We start from the raw sequence: 17778 nt of genomic DNA, 5'->3' as shown, positions 1-17778 counted from the left end.
ACAGAACACATAATACACTAATAAAAATAATTTAATTTCGTAACAATTTTTCTACTAGTTCTATTTAGCATCAATAAATAAGATGACTTCATTCTGTGGATCTCTTTGGAGTGATTTAAGTTTAGATGTGCAATCTGAAATAAACTTACAACTGGTTTTCGTGCCCACGAGAGTGCATCTTTATTAATAAAATTATAATTAATTAATATTTACAATGTCCCAAAAGAAAAAAGAAACCCATTACCCACATCTTATAAATAAAGTATAAGTTATAAGATTGCTATGGTCAAAATTATGCTACTTTGGACTACTCAATATAGATCCGAATGCAACGAATTTGAAATAATTCAAAAACTACTTAAACGTAAGTAATCTATATCATTAATATAATAAAAAGCATGATGTAATAATTATACTTCCAACTGATATTTTTGTATTTGTTTTTTTTTATAATATTTTAGGTATCAGTCACTCAGTCAGTCATATACATATATATCCCCAATATACAAAGAGATAAAACTTATACATAAACGATATACAAATAAAGAATTACAAATATTGCTTAACGCAATTAGGCGGAATAATCTATATGTAAATAAAAGAAACACATTTAATAAGAAAATCAATTTAGTGCATTATCAAAACACGAATTTGATTTTTCGATGTACCCAAACTAGAATTCTATAATACAAAAATAAGAAAAAGCAAGAACTAATACAAACATTATTTATATTGGTAACCACATCTCAGCTCATTAAAACCAAATCATCTTATCAGTGATGGACGAATATTAAAACTAGTATAGATTATAATAGTCATAATGTATCAATTATTAAAATCCATTACTGTAAAAATTTAAGGAACTTAAAACCTAAACCAAAATCTAAAATGAATTTGTATTTCTATGTATTCGCAAGTTTTATATGAAATGACATGTCTTTTAGGTGTACAAAAATATCATCAATATTTTATTACCTATATCTTCAGTACCTACGAATTAAATTAATCTACATAGATAAGGACAATATCGAATTACAAACTAAGAATGATTTTTTTTTTATGCTGTCATGTTTTAAATATTATTAAATGACAATAACATGTTTTAAACTTAAATCTACGATTAACTGATTGCCAATTTAATGCGGATTACTTTACTCATATCATTCGGTTAGAATCCAGTTTTAATATTTATCGAAATAACATGGCACCGTTTGTTTGAAATCATACACATAATATTTTTGTCAAATATCATCGGTTAATTTTTTATTTAGTTCAGTATGTTCAAACAAAATTCGACTTAATAAAAACCTGATTTACCGTATTTGAACACGACATGAAACGACATGAAAAACCATATAGATTATTCATACAATACATAATAATACTTTAGAAAATTGTTATTAAATATTATTACTCAACTATAATATACAGTATTTTAGCATGCGAGTATATGTGAGGTGTGTGGTTAAGGCAAGTGGGTTACGGATTAAAATTTACCTTTATTTATTTCTATTAATATATCTATTAAACTAAGCAACTTTAAAATGAATAAAAAACACACTAATATAATTAGCTTCTATATTTATATATATATATAATGAAACATTCACAAATCTACCTGCACTAATCAAAATCAATACTAAATTTAAAAGATTAACACACAATACCTAAAGCATATGAGATATACTTAAAATATACATTGGGCGCGTTACACTAAAAGCCCACAACGCCATCGACCACGACCACTGAAATTGCCGTTCCACTAAAATAAAAAACGTCGCGGCAGTAGTAGGCGAATTTTATAAGTCGAATGCATATTTGAACGCTGTCAGGTGTTAGCTGTGTGCTCGCAATATGGCGGCATGGTGAAAACATGCAGCTGTGGGGGTTGTGAGTTGTGTGAATATTTCGCATGGATTGGAATAAAACTTAATTCAACATGTACTTATTCCCAGGAATTTATCGTTGCGATTTTGCAGAAATGAATGGGAGATAACATTTACAATTTGACATTGAACTGGACGCGATGTGGTGCCGAATAGTGACGTCACCTATGACCTCGAGCGGTCGCTCGCGACGACCACGCGTGATCCACCTTCCTTAGGTGAAACAATAGAAAGAGCGTTGCGATCGCTTAGTGGAACGCGCCCATTATTTGTATTTGCTCCACTTTTCAGTGATCATAGCAATATTGCAAATAAGAAAGCATGAAACCAAAAGTACAGGATTCGATATAAAGTCAAAATTGCGTCAACCTCCTAGACTTTACCTGCTCACACTAACTTTTTAATACTTTACTGTCACAAAAGGTAGTTTTACTGACTTTCTATGTGAATTTGAATAACTCTTTGCGAGACCTCTCACTAAGATTAATTAAATTAATTCAACTGCCTCAATCAGTAAACTTGTAAATTCGTTTTAAAGCAAAAAGCATTATCATATAGGTACTAGAATAAAGTCTATATCGTTATCATACAATTCATTCCCTATACACACATATATATACACAGCACATTAGTACAATCTGTACAGTTCTATCGACCCAGCAATGTCAATTTGTGTAACAATAAATCAGTATAGTTTATATTAAGACATTTCTATACCTATTTTTAAGTTACATTGGAATTTTGACATAATTGGTTACTAATTTACAATATTATTAAATGATAGCAAACAATTTAAATAACAAATTGAGAATAATTATTGATTTGTTATATTATTATTAAGTTATTGCTGTTTGTGAAATATACAGAGAGAATTGAACTTTGTCAATTATTCTCGGTTTTTTTAATTACTACACCAAATTATCTGTTGTTGATATTAATGTATATGTACAAGTTCTAATTCCATTCATGAAGTGTATAACAGCCACTCATATTCGAATAAACATTTAACTTACTTTATAATAATGATAATTTTATTATTTACTTATTGAAATAATTCTAACTTTTAAATATTTGAGAAATATTTAATCATGTAGTTCCTTGCTCTCCCTTTTTTTCAATTTTGTACATAAAACAAATGTATAAGAGTTTAAATATAAACTTTTTGTAAATCTCATCAAAGCAGTCCTGCTATTTAATAAATAAAAAATATCTGTTGTTTCAATTAAAACATTTAAAATTAAATGTTTAGGTATCCAATCTGTAACTGGTACGTCTTATAATAAATTATCTAGTGGACGAAATCGAATGTTCCATAAAAAAATAGTTGATGAATCTAACTTTAACTTTATATTTGTTATATCTTAAAATAATTTCGCAAAATAAATAAGATAAATATCAATATTTGAAAGCTGATAGCTATCAAAATATCAATGTTTTATCCGAACTTAACTATAAGGTTTAAAATTCGATACCCTCTGGTGGTATTATGCATTTTTTAAAAGATCATAATTTAATAGTTAAATATTTTAGCCTAGACAAACGGATATTTTGTTTTTAGACTTTCTCTTCTGCAACACTAAATTCAATTGTTTTTTTTTTTTTTTGTCATACATTATACTAATATGCAATATAAATAATACAATAAATTTACTAATATCCAGTTATAGTACTTAGTGTTTCATAGGATTATTTAATATTGGATGTGTTAATATGTGTCAAGTTTTAAATCTAGACAATGAATCATAAGATTCATCATAAAAATACACTTTCCATAAGATCTGTCTTTTTTTACTTACAAGTCAGAATTATTTACAAGAAACGAGAAGCAATTAAACATCTTGAATTTTCTTCAATTTTCATTTACATTGAACAGAATTCATGATTTTTTTTTTGCACACCATTAGAAATTAAAAAGCTAGATACCTAGATATATTGATCATTCATGTCTCTTGCTGTTTTTTTTTTTTTTTTTTTTTTTTTGATTATTTAAATATATTCACTTTAAAATGACACATCTTTTTAATGTTTGTGTTAGATTTTCATTACACTATGAGTAAATTCAATGTGATTTTTAAATTAGATTTGTCCGTTAACAAATTACTATTTAATTTTTTTTTTATAATAGATGTGGCATGATTTTCAAACATAAAGAACATTAATACTAGCAATTACATTAGCAAATACAATTTCACACAATTGTCTTTTATTTTATGGGTGTGATAAAAAATGAAGAGGCAAGGCAAACCTTAGCAATCGACAAATTCGTTTGGAGCTGATGCAATTTTTTTTAACATCATATAAATATATATTCCTAAATATGAGAAACGTAGCACAAAAATTGGTTGCCTAAATATGAAAACCGTCTGCTCAGCATCATTATCAACAAATCAAAATATATGGAAATAAAAAAAAAATGTTCCCATACCTTGCAGAAAAGTAACTTAATTTTCATATAATTTGATTAGTGGACAAACGAATTTGACAATCGTGTTATATAACCCCGCAGGTGAGTCTCTTTGTTAGCGTTATTGGTGACATGGTGAGCATCACTTGCTGGGCTTGTGTTTGGGCGGTGTGGTGGGCGGTCCGCCCTGCTCTGCTGAAGCACCGATAGCAACACCTTCGCTGTCCACCTCAGTCTATACAAAATAATTACATTACCTATTCATTTATTTCTACTATAATGAAAATGTAATATCCCAGTTTTCCGCAATCGTCACACAGGAAAATCGGGATGTTTTACGCAAAAACAGGTACAAACAGGTGTATGTTTGTACATAGCAGATATTTGTGAAAAAAATGTATGAAGGGTCGCCATGTAGCCAGTAGATGCTATAATCTATAATCTATAATCTAAATCTATATTATATTAATGCTATTAAATATGAAGCCATTAAAATTAATAAATTGTTTTAAAAATTTAATTAACTTACATTTTCATCCTTTGTGTTAGATTGTGGTGAGTCTGTAGTATTATTGGCATTACCATTGTCTACGTCATTTTCAGTAGATTCTGTGCTTGTTGTACCTGTTAATAAATACAGTTTTATATCTTTTGATCAAAAAACGTTAATATTCAGTTCAGTCTGTTTAGTAATATTTTAAGATTGATATAAAATTACAATTTGGACACAACTGCCAAAAAATACTACACTATGTTCAATACACTTTACAGGAACATTTTGTTAGATAATATCTTATAGCCATTATTCAAAATAAAAACAAATAATAAATATAACATACCAGCTTGTATGTGATTAGCATTTCCGCGATCAGCTTCATGTTCACGTAGCACCGCGTCTAAATTGTACCGACGGCGATATGAAAGGAAAAATGTGCGTATATGAGCCTCCGTCTTTGTTCCAAGCGTTTCTGCGATCGCTTGGAAATCTTTACCTGTAAAATAAACAAAACATTACAACCTAAACAATCGACATAAGACTGTCTTATATTTTTTTAAGCTATTTCTAATATCTAATCTTGTTTTTTGTGTCCAAGTATAGGAAATGACATGAAAACAGTAACAATCCTAAATAAAAAATTAAGTTCAAAATATTTGCATTAATATTCTTGAAAAATCAATTTTAATTTTAGTTTACTAAAATGCTACATAGATGACGATTTTGAGGTTGTTTGATATCACAACTAATATGGTGTGGTGTGGTTTGATTCCCGGGAGGATATTTGTATTTCTAAAAATATCTTTTAACGGTCTGGTTTTCTTTCTTTGTGGCTCAGAGAGATGCTTCAGAGAGCCAATCAAAATCAAACATAGGATATATCAACAAAATAAAATTTTGAAATATTTGTACAAACCATATTTTCGAACAGCCGTGACTGCCATCAGTAATTCGTCATTAGTCCAGCGCGAATTAATTTTTGCGGGGGGCTCACCCGGTCGCAACTCTTCCACACCTGCGTCCCCTACTTTGCGCTTCATAGCACTTAGTTGCTGCTTATTTTGTTGAACCTAAACAAAAAAGTTCCTTAAATTTTTGTCCATGCATGCAAAAAGCAAGCAATTAAATTCATCATTATAAGCTAATGCTAGGCAGGATAAGGGTGTGCATATCTGGATTATCCAAAATAACATTAATCAATACTCGCAGGACTCTAACTGCTTCAAACAAGACAGATTTTTTTTAAACTACATAATAAACCAAATAATAAAGTATGAGGGCAAGTGTGCAGAATATATTGTTAAGTCGCCTAATGCAATCATTGAAAAAAATTGCTAAAACAATCGATCGTAATCAGTTTCAATCACATTCTCCACGTTACATCACACAATTAGTAACATCCAGGTTAGATTAATTTACAATAGTTGATTTATGCCTTTGCCAAACCGAATGAGTACTTAGCATTGCACTATGATGTTAAAATGGTACTCTAGAAGTCTAGAGTATGTTTCGATCAAAAGCGTCGTACTATTGTAATACAACTACAAGTCGCGATATAGCTTTAACACAGCATTAGAGCAGGTATACAGTTTGTGCCTCTACAGACGTGAAACGCACCCCATTTGACCAAGGCATCAAATCTCGGTCGCAAGCGTCGGTTGCAACGTAATGGTGAGAATGTGAACTACATAGCGTCATGGCGGGTTGCATCTTACTTGTCTCTTGAGCGAGATAATCTCCCTGTCCATGGCTCTGAGCATAGCTTCGCCCTGGTTGACCACCCCCGGCTGGTTGGTTGAAGGCTCGCCGGGTTGAGGGCCGGTCGCCATGGCCACGAGATCGTCGTGATTGATGTAAATACCGCGCGGCAGGCGGTGCTTGTACCGCTGCTGTTTGCCGGGCCCGCGCCGCCCCGCCGGCCCACACAGCGGCCTCATCGTGCCCGTGCGTCTGCCATATCACCAGGGGCGGATTTAGGGTCGTCCGGGGCTTCAATCCCGAGGCTCACAAAAGAGGGCCCCCCCATAAGAGTTGGGAAAGTCTCAAATTCGCACGAGTAAACAACTTATCCTTGGACATTTCTTTTTTCGCTGGTTTACCTACACCTGAATACTACTATACATAGTATTATACATACTACATACTATATATAGTACTTTGTACAAACATGAATATATTGTTAATAAATAAAATAAAATAAAAAAACGATTCTTTTATTATTTAAAAACTTGAATGAAAAGAAAATTTTTTGAGAAAATAATTTGTGCGGGGGGGCTCCATTCTTTTGTTGCCCCAAAACCTGCAGACCTCTAAATCCGGTACACCGCCAACTTCAATTTCCGATTTTTATCTTCCCTCTCGGGCATTTATTTCCCTTTGTACGAAAATTTCTCTAAGCTTACGCTCGAGTAATGCCAAAAAGTGACACTACATGAAGAGCTATCGTCGCTGTGCCTTTAAAATCGTAAGGTAAGCTTTTTTTTTACATTCTTTCATTGGTACGAAAACCTACGGTAATATCTTTATTATACGACTAAAAAACTAATTAAACGTATATTTTCAAAAAATATCGATTGCTTTTCGTTATATAGTTTAAAGAAATAAAAATAAATAGTCAAGCCACTTAATAAAAAAAATTTTTTTTTTTTTTTCGAATAACGAAAACGTTATTCGCGATAATGATGGATAGAGAATTCAAAGGGAATGTTTGTTTACCTGGCGTGCACGAGGCATGCCTGACACAACTTGTGCGAGTTGTGTTGCGTGGTCTGCGAACAGAGAATGCCGCACACGGTGCACCACTTGCCCGCCTCACCGCCTCCCTCGCCCTAAACCCCAATCAATATTTTACTCATCCTGATCAATCCTAGACCACCCTACGCTCAAAATTCTCACATACTTCTTTTAAAAACCCTTCGTTTATAACACTATATTCTGCACACATTTAAGACAAAGACCTTTGGGGCTATTAAAGGAAGCATGCGGGAATGCTGATTGGGTGAATCGGGAATGGATAGGAGTGCTAATTCAGTTTTTCTTATATAGCTAAAAATGAGCACCGAATGAAACCATGCTAGAACATTATCAAAATATTTGCCAATACTGTTTTTATTGATTTTTTATATATCAGTATTCTCCTGTTTTAAAGAGATATAAATATTGTTTTAAAGATATATTTATCTGATGATTTATTATCTCAGCAAATTTTTATCTTATTGTACTTGTTAAAACTTGTTATTATAATGACAGAAGATTATCCTTCTGTATCTAATGATACATTTTTAGGATGGATTTGTTAAAAATGGGCATGAATATGATAATAATAAGTTTGTAAATAAAAATGCAGAGCAGTTAAACTAAAAAAATAAGCATAGTAGAAAGCGGGCAAATAAAGTTTAATTATGAAAATAAAACAATATGTAGCTATTTGAACTGTTTTTATACATATAAATGATATAATATAAATTGTCATCCATCTATTTTACTAAGATGATACAAGTTTCGACAATTTTTTTTATTTATATTTATGGTTCAAATAACTTGTTATATATATGTAATGATGTAAATGAAAAATATTTTATGATATGTCAAGCAGACATGAAGCAGATGCTATCAAAATGAAATGCAAATATTTTAATTTCTATGACTAGTGCATCTATGAAACAGCGTGTAAAAGTAATTTTGGGAATTCGGGAATTACGAGAAACAATCTCAACAAGGTTTTCAGACATCGATTTATGAATGACAACACACCAATAACAGACAGTGGTAGAACGGAAGAAGACACTGAACATCCAATATTGTACCAACAATTTCATACGCTTTAAGACGAACCCACCTCGCCTTGCTGACCGGCACGGAGCGAGCCGCCGCCCGGCAGAGGCCTGCCTCCGCGGACTATACCACGGTGTAAAGTCCACTTCTGTCATTACCAACACATATTACATCCAACAATAGAGCTACCCACTCTACATAAAATACTTATATGGATTTGTTCAACTGCATTGGGACAAAATTGATTCTATTTCTCTATGTCTAGTAGGTTTTGTGTTTTCCTGTGTATTGTTTATGAATGTTTTCTATTCATAAAAAGGAATACACTCTGCATTTCTATTTACTAAGCCACCAAAGTTTTTTTCTAAAGTAATGGATAAAAGATAATCCAGATATGTATTGAATTTGCAAACCAAGAAGTTCTTCAAATTTATTGTCATGACCAAAATAATGATAAATCTGCATACTAAATGAGAAAGACCAAACATTTAACAAAAGCAATACAAACAATATTGATGAAATTACAACATACATACCTTCTCATCATTATCGGAATCTTTATCTGAACCACCTGGTTCAGAGCCAGCATTGGATTCTCTTTTCCCACTACCAGAGCCAGTTGGATTACGACCTTCACTTACAACATCCATTAGAGATGTACGAGCTCTGGTTTTTTTCCACGAGTAGTAATATTTTACCAGGGATGCAATAGACTTATCCGGCAGCTATAACCAAACATTCATATAATTATCAAAAATAATTATAATGGCTCAGCAATAACAAAATCTCAATTAAACAAACCATTTGTCTTATTCTGTGAAAACTTTTTCCATGAAACTGAAAAGCTTGTTCAAAGAGCACTTTATCCTCTACTGTCCATTCGTCAGGGAAAGGAGTAAAATTTGCAAGGTCGATTGACGCACGATTAAGATCATGTTTATGCCAGAATAGCATACCAAGAGCTTGTTCACCATTGTAACCATATTTTTCTTTAGCTATAGTTATGTACTCGTCCACTAAAATTAAATAGACATATGTTAGTAACATAAAGAACTCTTACTTAGCAGCTTGTAATAAAGATTACTTACATTTGATATCTGAAATATCAGACGTAGGCGACCACACAAGTAGAGCTCTATCAGATATTAGATCTGGTTTCCTTTGCTCCAAGGGTTCCAACTCAGGACACACTGCCTGGTAATCTCGGCCCACTCTAATTTTTTCAGCTGCAAATGGCACTACTGCTTGGTTTTGGATGTAACATTTGATGGGATGAACGCAGCATGAAGGCAGATGAAGGGAAGCATAAAAATAAAGCATGATATGAGTTTGTTAGTCATTAATTATCACGGCGATTAGACAAATATAAGCTGTTTATTAAATAACTTGACGTATAATCTTTAAGCGTATGTATGTGTAAACTGCAACATTTTGAAATTGGTAAACGTTGGTAACGTATGCTGAATAAAGCCCCATGTTATATTTATATTTAATAAAATACATAAATTATATTTAACCACCTATCTGAAAAATACTAAAGACTTACCGTTTTCATCTTCCGAACTCGAGTCAGGGCTACCATGACCATTCGGGCTTGGCCCTCTCGAACGCTTCCCGTTCCGTACATCATTACTCCTTTCAGCCAAAACCATGATTACTAATTTTACACACAATCACACCTTTTTCACTAATTATACACCTAACTTAAAGGTCCATTGGTTAATAATTATTACCGAACCTAATCAAGGATAAAAAAATTACACGCAAAGCTTCGCACTTCAATTCAAACGTGATTCAAACCACCGCATCAATAGTCTGACAAACCAGCCATAGGACGTACTAGTTCATTTAATGACGTCTGTACCTTGGGCATTCACTTTTAAACATATTTAAAGAAATATTCTCATTTTGGCAATAAAAGCCTAGAATTTTATTCAACAAAAGGCACTTAAATGAGATGGTAAAAAAATTAAATAAACCACTTAATTAAGTATTTTAGTGAAATATAAAATATTATTTACGTATATTATTTTCAGTTATAGCAACATTTTTACTACAGACTCTTAAAAATGAATTGTAAAACATCGATATGTTATCTATCATATTTTATTCTTTATATACTACGCTATCTTCCTTGTAATAATAGTTGTTCCTCTATTATTGTGTGCAATGTTTTTTTTTTTTAATATTTTTGTCTTAAATTGACTATTAATGTAGTGTTAATGTTAACATATTACGAAAGCAATATTATTGTATTCTTTCGAGTAAGAGATGGCGCTTTGAGCTACTTTAGTTTTTAAATAACTAGGCGTCCCACGTGGTTTCCCCACAGTCCATTGTTTTTTTTCTTTTTTTAATCTGCCATATTGTAGAATTTCTCGTTATTATTTCTCAACTCCAATGAGTAATTTCATGATTTATTATACCTTGTTATAATAATAATAATAATATAGCTATAGCATTTCTTACAGAAATATAAATTTATATATAATTTAGTAGTGCCTTTAATTAAACAAAGACCTCCCTAAATACCACGCAACTAAAAAGGCCTGCAGTCAACTTTCGCTCATGCTCCTACTTTGCTCCTAATGCTCTTATCATAAGTATGGTACTTAATACGTATATGGACTAGGTATACCGTTTCCGTTTTTCGCAAAGTAACTGTATTATTTGTTGTTTTTTGACAGCTTTTTTCTTTCAGGATTTTTTATTATTTCATTTAGGTACGTACCTAAGTTTTTTGAAATATAAATATAAATATTTTTGAACATAATATCGAGAAGCCTACGCTGCTAATGTTCTTGTGTCATTTACGTAGTTTTTCGCTTAGGGTGTGTTGTCCAAGAGGTAACCACGTAATTTTATGATCACAATAGCGCTTACCTAAGTAAATAATAATTCAAAATGTATCAAATCTGTCAAAGGTCAAAGTAGTGTTTTTTTGGGCACATTGCATTTAAGAAATGTTGAATTTACTTCAGGTTTTTTTGCAAATATAAGTTTTAAAAAAAGGGAATTGGCTAAGTTTCACATCATTAGTTATTTTCAAGAAATTCAAAATTAAACGATCTCAAATTAAATCAAATAAAAAATAACTTTATTCAAATAAGTAGGCTTCAAATCGTCATCTTAAAAATTAATATTTTAATTATCGTTAAAAGTGAAGCTACCACAAATTAATGTAGATTTGCAAAGAATCGGCAAAAATTTCGCAGTTAATTTAAAAAAAAAAATACTGTGTTTTAATACAAAAGTAGTAATATTTTGCATGAAATAGGTACAGCGTCACTTAATCCACCCATATTTATCATTAACATAATCCTGCACCGAATAATAAGTTTTAGCTATTAATTAATTTTTAATAAAAAAAAAACTTAGATCTACAATTTTGTTATTCCTTCTCGTGTTAATACTATAATTTTTACTATTTATACGAAAACAAACAATTTTGTGGATATAGGTACATAATATTGTTATAAATATACTCGTATTGTGACGCAATATTTAATGCATATGTCACAGCCTCAACTTAAAACTTATTCTAAAATTAGTAGTGTTACTACGTTTAGGTAAATATTTAAAATAATTATCAATATATACGTATTTTAAACATAAACTGAAGTATATTAACAAGAAATAAACAAATATCTGAATCTTTAACCTAACTTAGATTGTCACAGCATTAGTTATTCTCAGCATCATAATATTTAATCCTGAACTAGTAGGTAAGTACATAAAATTTCTAATGATTCCTATTATTGTGTACTCATCAAAAGGCTTACATTTTTTTTTCACAAGCTTTATTTCTATTTCCTCATAGCATCTTCAGTTTGTCCTTCTCATTTTTTAACTTGTTTTAATCTACCGTTTCATCTGTAGGTACCTGATTGAAATAAGCAGGGTAGCTTTTACCACCAGTTCCTACACAATTAGCCATGGTTTATTAAACATATGAATATGGCTAATTGTAGAACATCCCTCAACGTAAAGCGTTTGAACACTTTCACTTTAATATTATTCATACAATTGAAACCAAGCGTACCTATGATAATAAATGCACAAAAAGTATATTTACGGTCAACATATACCGATTTTTGTAATATACGTTTATACGTTGTACATACTTTTTTATGTTTTGGCACTGATTTTTAATAATTTGCCCATAACACAACCGTTAAACGTGATAACGCGCCGCAATTTGGGGAGCAGGGAAAGTGAAGGAGGCTGGCTTAAATGTCATTTACATACGTAGCGTGTTTTTGTCCGAATGGAACGGGACACGAAGTTTTGGAAATATCGTTTCCTAGAGAAAGTTTAGAGTGAAAGGGAATACGTCACGGAACCACAGACGGGACAGGGCACGCGCGAGACGGAACGTGCTAAACATCGTCGCCGACGATGTTTTTCACACCCCGTGCGTTTGTGTGTGATTTCGCTGTTTATGCAGTCGTCCGTCCGGAGTAGTAGGTAGGTAGGTAAAGTAGTGAAGCACGTGCATTCACCTAATGTTACTGATTATTGTCATGGTGCGTATCCAAAAAGACCGAGTATACTTTAGCCAACACTACTGAAGTAAAATTTACGAAAAGCAACTCTGTCTCTTTCTTTTTCCACTAACTAAAAACCTCTGTCTCCGTTCCGTTCACATTACAGATGCAGCGGCCTTTACTGTTTCGGCATCGAAATTTCCAGTACGCACAGGTCGGCACTGTCACATTAAAAAAAAACGAGTGTACTTTAGGGCACATGACTAAAGTAAAACTTCCATCTTCACAAACTTATATCTCCCTCTCAAAATCCGTTCGTCTCACCCAATCACACTTTTCGTAACATTCTCGAAACGCATTCAACAGCTTACTCCTCACCAAAATGGGCGTGAAAAACTGTGTACGGGTACGGCTAACATTTGGACCAACACAGTTTCAGTTTCTTCAAATCGAATAAGCTTAAAAAATAAAATAAACAAACGAACAATCTTTTCTCTTTATAACATTAGTACAGATAAACGCATAAATTATAAAATTTTCATGGTCACTGACACTTATTAAGACGCAAAAAGTTACAAGAACTTCCCATTCTAGTCTACGTCTTAATAATAAAAAAGATAAGTAAAGAAATAATTTTTTATAGATATAAACTAGTGACACGCCCCGGCTTTGCATGGTTACAAAAACCATCGGTGTTCCTCTACTATAATATGCATGTATTATACATACTTATAAACCTTCCTCTGGAATCACTCTATTTACAAAAGATAACCGCATAAAAATCCGCTGCATAGCGTTTTATATATCTAAGCATACAGACAGCGGGAAGCGACTTTGTTTTATACTATGTAATGATTACGCGACACGTTGTTTGTCCGCGATGGACTCCTAAACTACTTAACCGATTTTGCAGTGTGATCCAACTTGAAAAACAGGCTATGTTTTATTTTGATATATGTAATTATAATATTTAAGAAAAATAAAAAGGTGGCATGAAGTTCGCCAAGTCAGCTTGTATCAATATATAATAAAGAATTTAATATACATAAAAAGATAAATTAACACATTTTTTATAAACTTTTTATATCAGAATAATAATTAATCAAACCTCATTTTATGTTTTTATATTTTTTATAAAAATATTTTTGATATTTTCTTTAAAACGGTTTCTCGTTGAGTTTTAGATACCGTTATTAAATAGCTTAAATACCACAGTTAAGCTGGTGACCCCGACGTGATATGAGCACGGAACTTTATTGGATATTCTACCTATATTATTATTACATCTCGAGCACACTACCCCCGTGACCCCGTGGCCAAACTTCAAGAAGAACAATTTTCTCTTCGGAAGGCAAAAGAAAGACTCTGAAATTTACTGCGACGTCAGTACACCGACGCCCATGCCTCTCCTCCAAACAAGCAAATCGCAGCCAAAAATAAAAAATAGAGCATTTGGGCATCACTAACACTTTAAACTACAGGTTCATCTTCAGCAAGGCATGAGGCGAATATCGCGCTACCCCACGATAAAGACTGCACCTCAACAAGAAGGAGCGGAATAAATGCATTACAGCCAACAAATCAAGAGAGCATCTGGAGATCGTTAATATGTTGAACGACAGGTTCATCATCAGTAAAGGCATGAAGTGGACATCGTGCTGCCCTACAGCCAGGACATGCACCTCAATAGGAAGAATGCAACAAACGTATCACAGGTTAATAAAGAAAATAACACTTTTTATGCCCAACGGACATCCTGAATGAAGTAGGCGCTAACTCCCAGGTCCACTTATGAATATAAATCTTTCAGCGAACGGTCTTTAACGCTGACATCCACCAGGATACCACGCCAGAGGCGTGGCCCAGGAGTGTGGTAGTGCTGTTCTATAAAAGATGCAATAAGTATCTCTTTAAGAATCTCAAGATCAAAGATCGATCTCACTTCTGAGCCATGTCTATTAGCTGTTTACGAACCGTCTCGCCACAAGACTTGATGAATTTCAACCACTGGAGCAGGATGGATTTCGAAACGGCTATAGCACTGTTCGGCAGATTATACAAAACTCTGAAGAGTATAATCAGCCGGTGTGTATGGCATTTGTTGATTAGTTACAACAAAGCCTTTGACTCTGTCGAGACCTGAGCTATCCTGAATGCTTGAAGACAAAAGTCTTCGAGTGCGTGTCTGCGTCTTTTCTGTGTTAATGACATGGACACTGACGTAGGAACTGGTCCACAGGTTCAAAGTCGATCAACATGTAATGGAAAGGGCTATACTTGGGGTTTCTCTCAAAGATAGGAAGGATTAGAAATGAGACTATCTGCGTGAAACGAAAATAAATGGCATAGCCCATAGAATTGGCAAGTTGAAGTGGCAGTGGGCTGGTCACCTGTGTCGCAGGACCTACGGGCCATTAGAGCAGACGTGTCCTGGAATGGAGACCGCCTATTGGCAAACGCAGTATGGGACGTCCTCCGCCAGCTGGATCGACGATCTACGTAAGATTACCACTGTAAGCTGGATGAGGATTGCGGAAAACCGGGATGTCTGGCGCGAACTTGGGGAGGCCTGTGTCCAGCAGTGAACTGCAATAAGCTGAACTGACTAACTGACTGACAGCGAACACTCAATCAAGAAGTTTTCATCAAAATCAGTCCAACTCTTTAGGAATAGTTTAGTACAAATACAAGTACAGAAGAATTATATGTGGTACCTATAGTACCTATATAAGAACGCCTTATGTACGTACTTAATATCGTCTCAACGCTATTATAAGGATAGTTATATGAAAAATGTAAATATCGCATAATAATAAAAACAAAAGTATCTCTTGAATGTTTTGTTCCGTATTAAAAATCTGCATAACAAATTTTATGTTACCAAATAGTTAAAACATATTCATATTTCTACTTAGGTAGATAATATTTGTTTTCAAATCGAAATGCGTAAGCTTGAATTTTAACAGAAAAATTTAGGTATAGTAGCTAATAAACAACAAAAAAAACATACGTACTAAATATATAATGTTAGATAACAATGTAGGTATATACATGTACTGAAATACGAACCCGGCCCTGATTTTGAGTTACTGATATTCTGTTTCTTTTTTTATTTTTTATTCTACTAGCATTATTATTTATCAATCAATACTAATTACTAACCACGTGATTTATAAGCATAATAGATACCTATGTACAATGTACAAGACCTATGACAGTCCTGTGAATAGAAGTTATGAGTCGATAGGTACCAGATTATCATAATTTAATACCGAGGCTAACACCGTAGAGTTTTATTAAGTAGATTTTAAGTACTATTAAAATTCACTACGGCGGTAATAAAGTTGAATATTGTAGTTTGTAGTTGAATATTATAAAAGTAGTTTGAAAGAAAATCATAAGCGTCAATATCCATTAAACTTGATTAAACTGTAGTAGTGTAACTTGTACATACGTGGTGAACTGAACTCCAGTCCTTAGGGGAAAATTTGACTAATAATACCTATTTTAATTAATAATAAGTTTATAAGAATTGTGACTTTATTATGACTTGTAACGTTAGATCTTCACATAATTTACATGATTAGAGAGAGAGTTAGAGTTAGGAGAATATGGGACTGTAGTATGGAATTATATAATTATCCATGAGTTTATTGATGATGTCAGCTCAGTTGTATCCGTTCTTCCCAAACATTGACTACAATAAATATGTATTGATTTTCTTAGAAAATTAGCGTTTTATTTAATTTTGTAAACTGATAATAAAACAAGCTATTATCCTGCATACTTATTAAAATGATGACTTGTACTAGAAAAAAATACTTTTACGTCCGCAAAGTTAATTATTTAATATTTTGCAATATTTAATTAAAGTTATGTTGCAAGAAATGATTCTCAGTCAAAATCGTTTTAAATTTAATTTCGATGATTATACTATACTTATATATATATATATATATATATATATATATATATATATACTTTATTTAAAGTATTTTTTAGGAATTACAACAGTTATTACTGCCTTGGCTTGCCTGGCTAAAATGAAGTACTATCTATTTACTACATATAATAAAATGGTAGGAACGTCAAAACTGTACATTGAATATTTTTTTAAAAGAATACTTGGGGTGTGATCTACAATCGATACCGAAGCCAAAAATATTATATAATTATTAGATTTTTTGTCTGTTTGTCTGTTTCTCCGTTTGTCTGTATGTTCGGGATAAACTCAAAAAGTACTGCATGGATTTACTTCATATTATCACCCTATCACCTACGGGGAACGAGCAGTGAACCTTTATTTCTTTAACGCATTCTTTACTAGCGTGTAATCTAACGACGCATATTTGAATGTTGTTGTTATTATGTTAATAACCATGCTATAAGCCAGCTTCACACTATAAATAAAGACATTCTGTAGTATATTTAGTATCAGCATTGCACCCGTGCGAGCCGGGGCGAGCCACTAGTTATAGAAATAATATTGATACACTGTGCAAATTGTTCATGGGTTAAATATACCCGGCCGGGTTAAACGAAAGTTACTATTTGGCTACGAGTGCGACATGATTATGCCATCTAAAATATTTTGAAAATTTAGAAGAAAGGAGTTAACATTTAGGATATCTTCGAACTCCCTCATTCCGGGGTAGTTCAATGGGCGCGTTCCATCTAAAGCCTACAACGCCATTGATCACGACCGTTAAAATTGCCGTTCCACTAACGTAA

At 32.6% G+C, this 17778-nt stretch overlaps 1 protein-coding gene across 1 annotated transcript; it reads right to left on the bottom strand.

Moving 5' to 3' along the window:
• Positions 1 to 3532: 3532 nt before the first annotated feature.
• LOC123660781 (REST corepressor) lies at positions 3533 to 10392 on the bottom strand. Its single transcript, XM_045595816.1, has 11 exons — positions 10107 to 10392; positions 9649 to 9801; positions 9362 to 9576; positions 9097 to 9285; positions 8625 to 8708; positions 7502 to 7614; positions 6502 to 6736; positions 5703 to 5856; positions 5130 to 5282; positions 4820 to 4914; positions 3533 to 4525 (listed from the first exon to the last, which is right to left on the bottom strand). The coding sequence occupies exons 1-11, from the start codon at positions 10210 to 10212 to the stop codon at positions 4433 to 4435; spliced, it is 1590 nt and encodes a 529-aa protein (XP_045451772.1). The 5' UTR covers positions 10213 to 10392; the 3' UTR covers positions 3533 to 4432.
• Between the last annotated feature and the right edge of the window lie 7386 nt (positions 10393 to 17778).

This window comes from Melitaea cinxia, chromosome 16 (genome assembly GCF_905220565.1).
Source record: "Melitaea cinxia chromosome 16, ilMelCinx1.1, whole genome shotgun sequence".
NCBI lineage: Eukaryota > Metazoa > Arthropoda > Insecta > Lepidoptera > Nymphalidae > Melitaea > Melitaea cinxia.
This window is presented reverse-complemented; position numbering and strand designations above follow the sequence as displayed.

Coding starts and splice junctions, on each gene's coding strand:
- LOC123660781 (XM_045595816.1), bottom strand. CDS start 10,212: ATGGTTTTGGCTGAAAGGAGTAATGATGTACGGAACGGGAAGCGTTCG. Junction 9,802..10,106: donor GAGTTCGGAAGATGAAAACG/GTAAGTCTTTAG, acceptor AAAACCAAGCAG/TAGTGCCATTTGCAGCTGAA. Junction 5,283..5,702: donor CACGGCTGTTCGAAAATATG/GTTTGTACAAAT, acceptor TTTATTTTACAG/GTAAAGATTTCCAAGCGATC.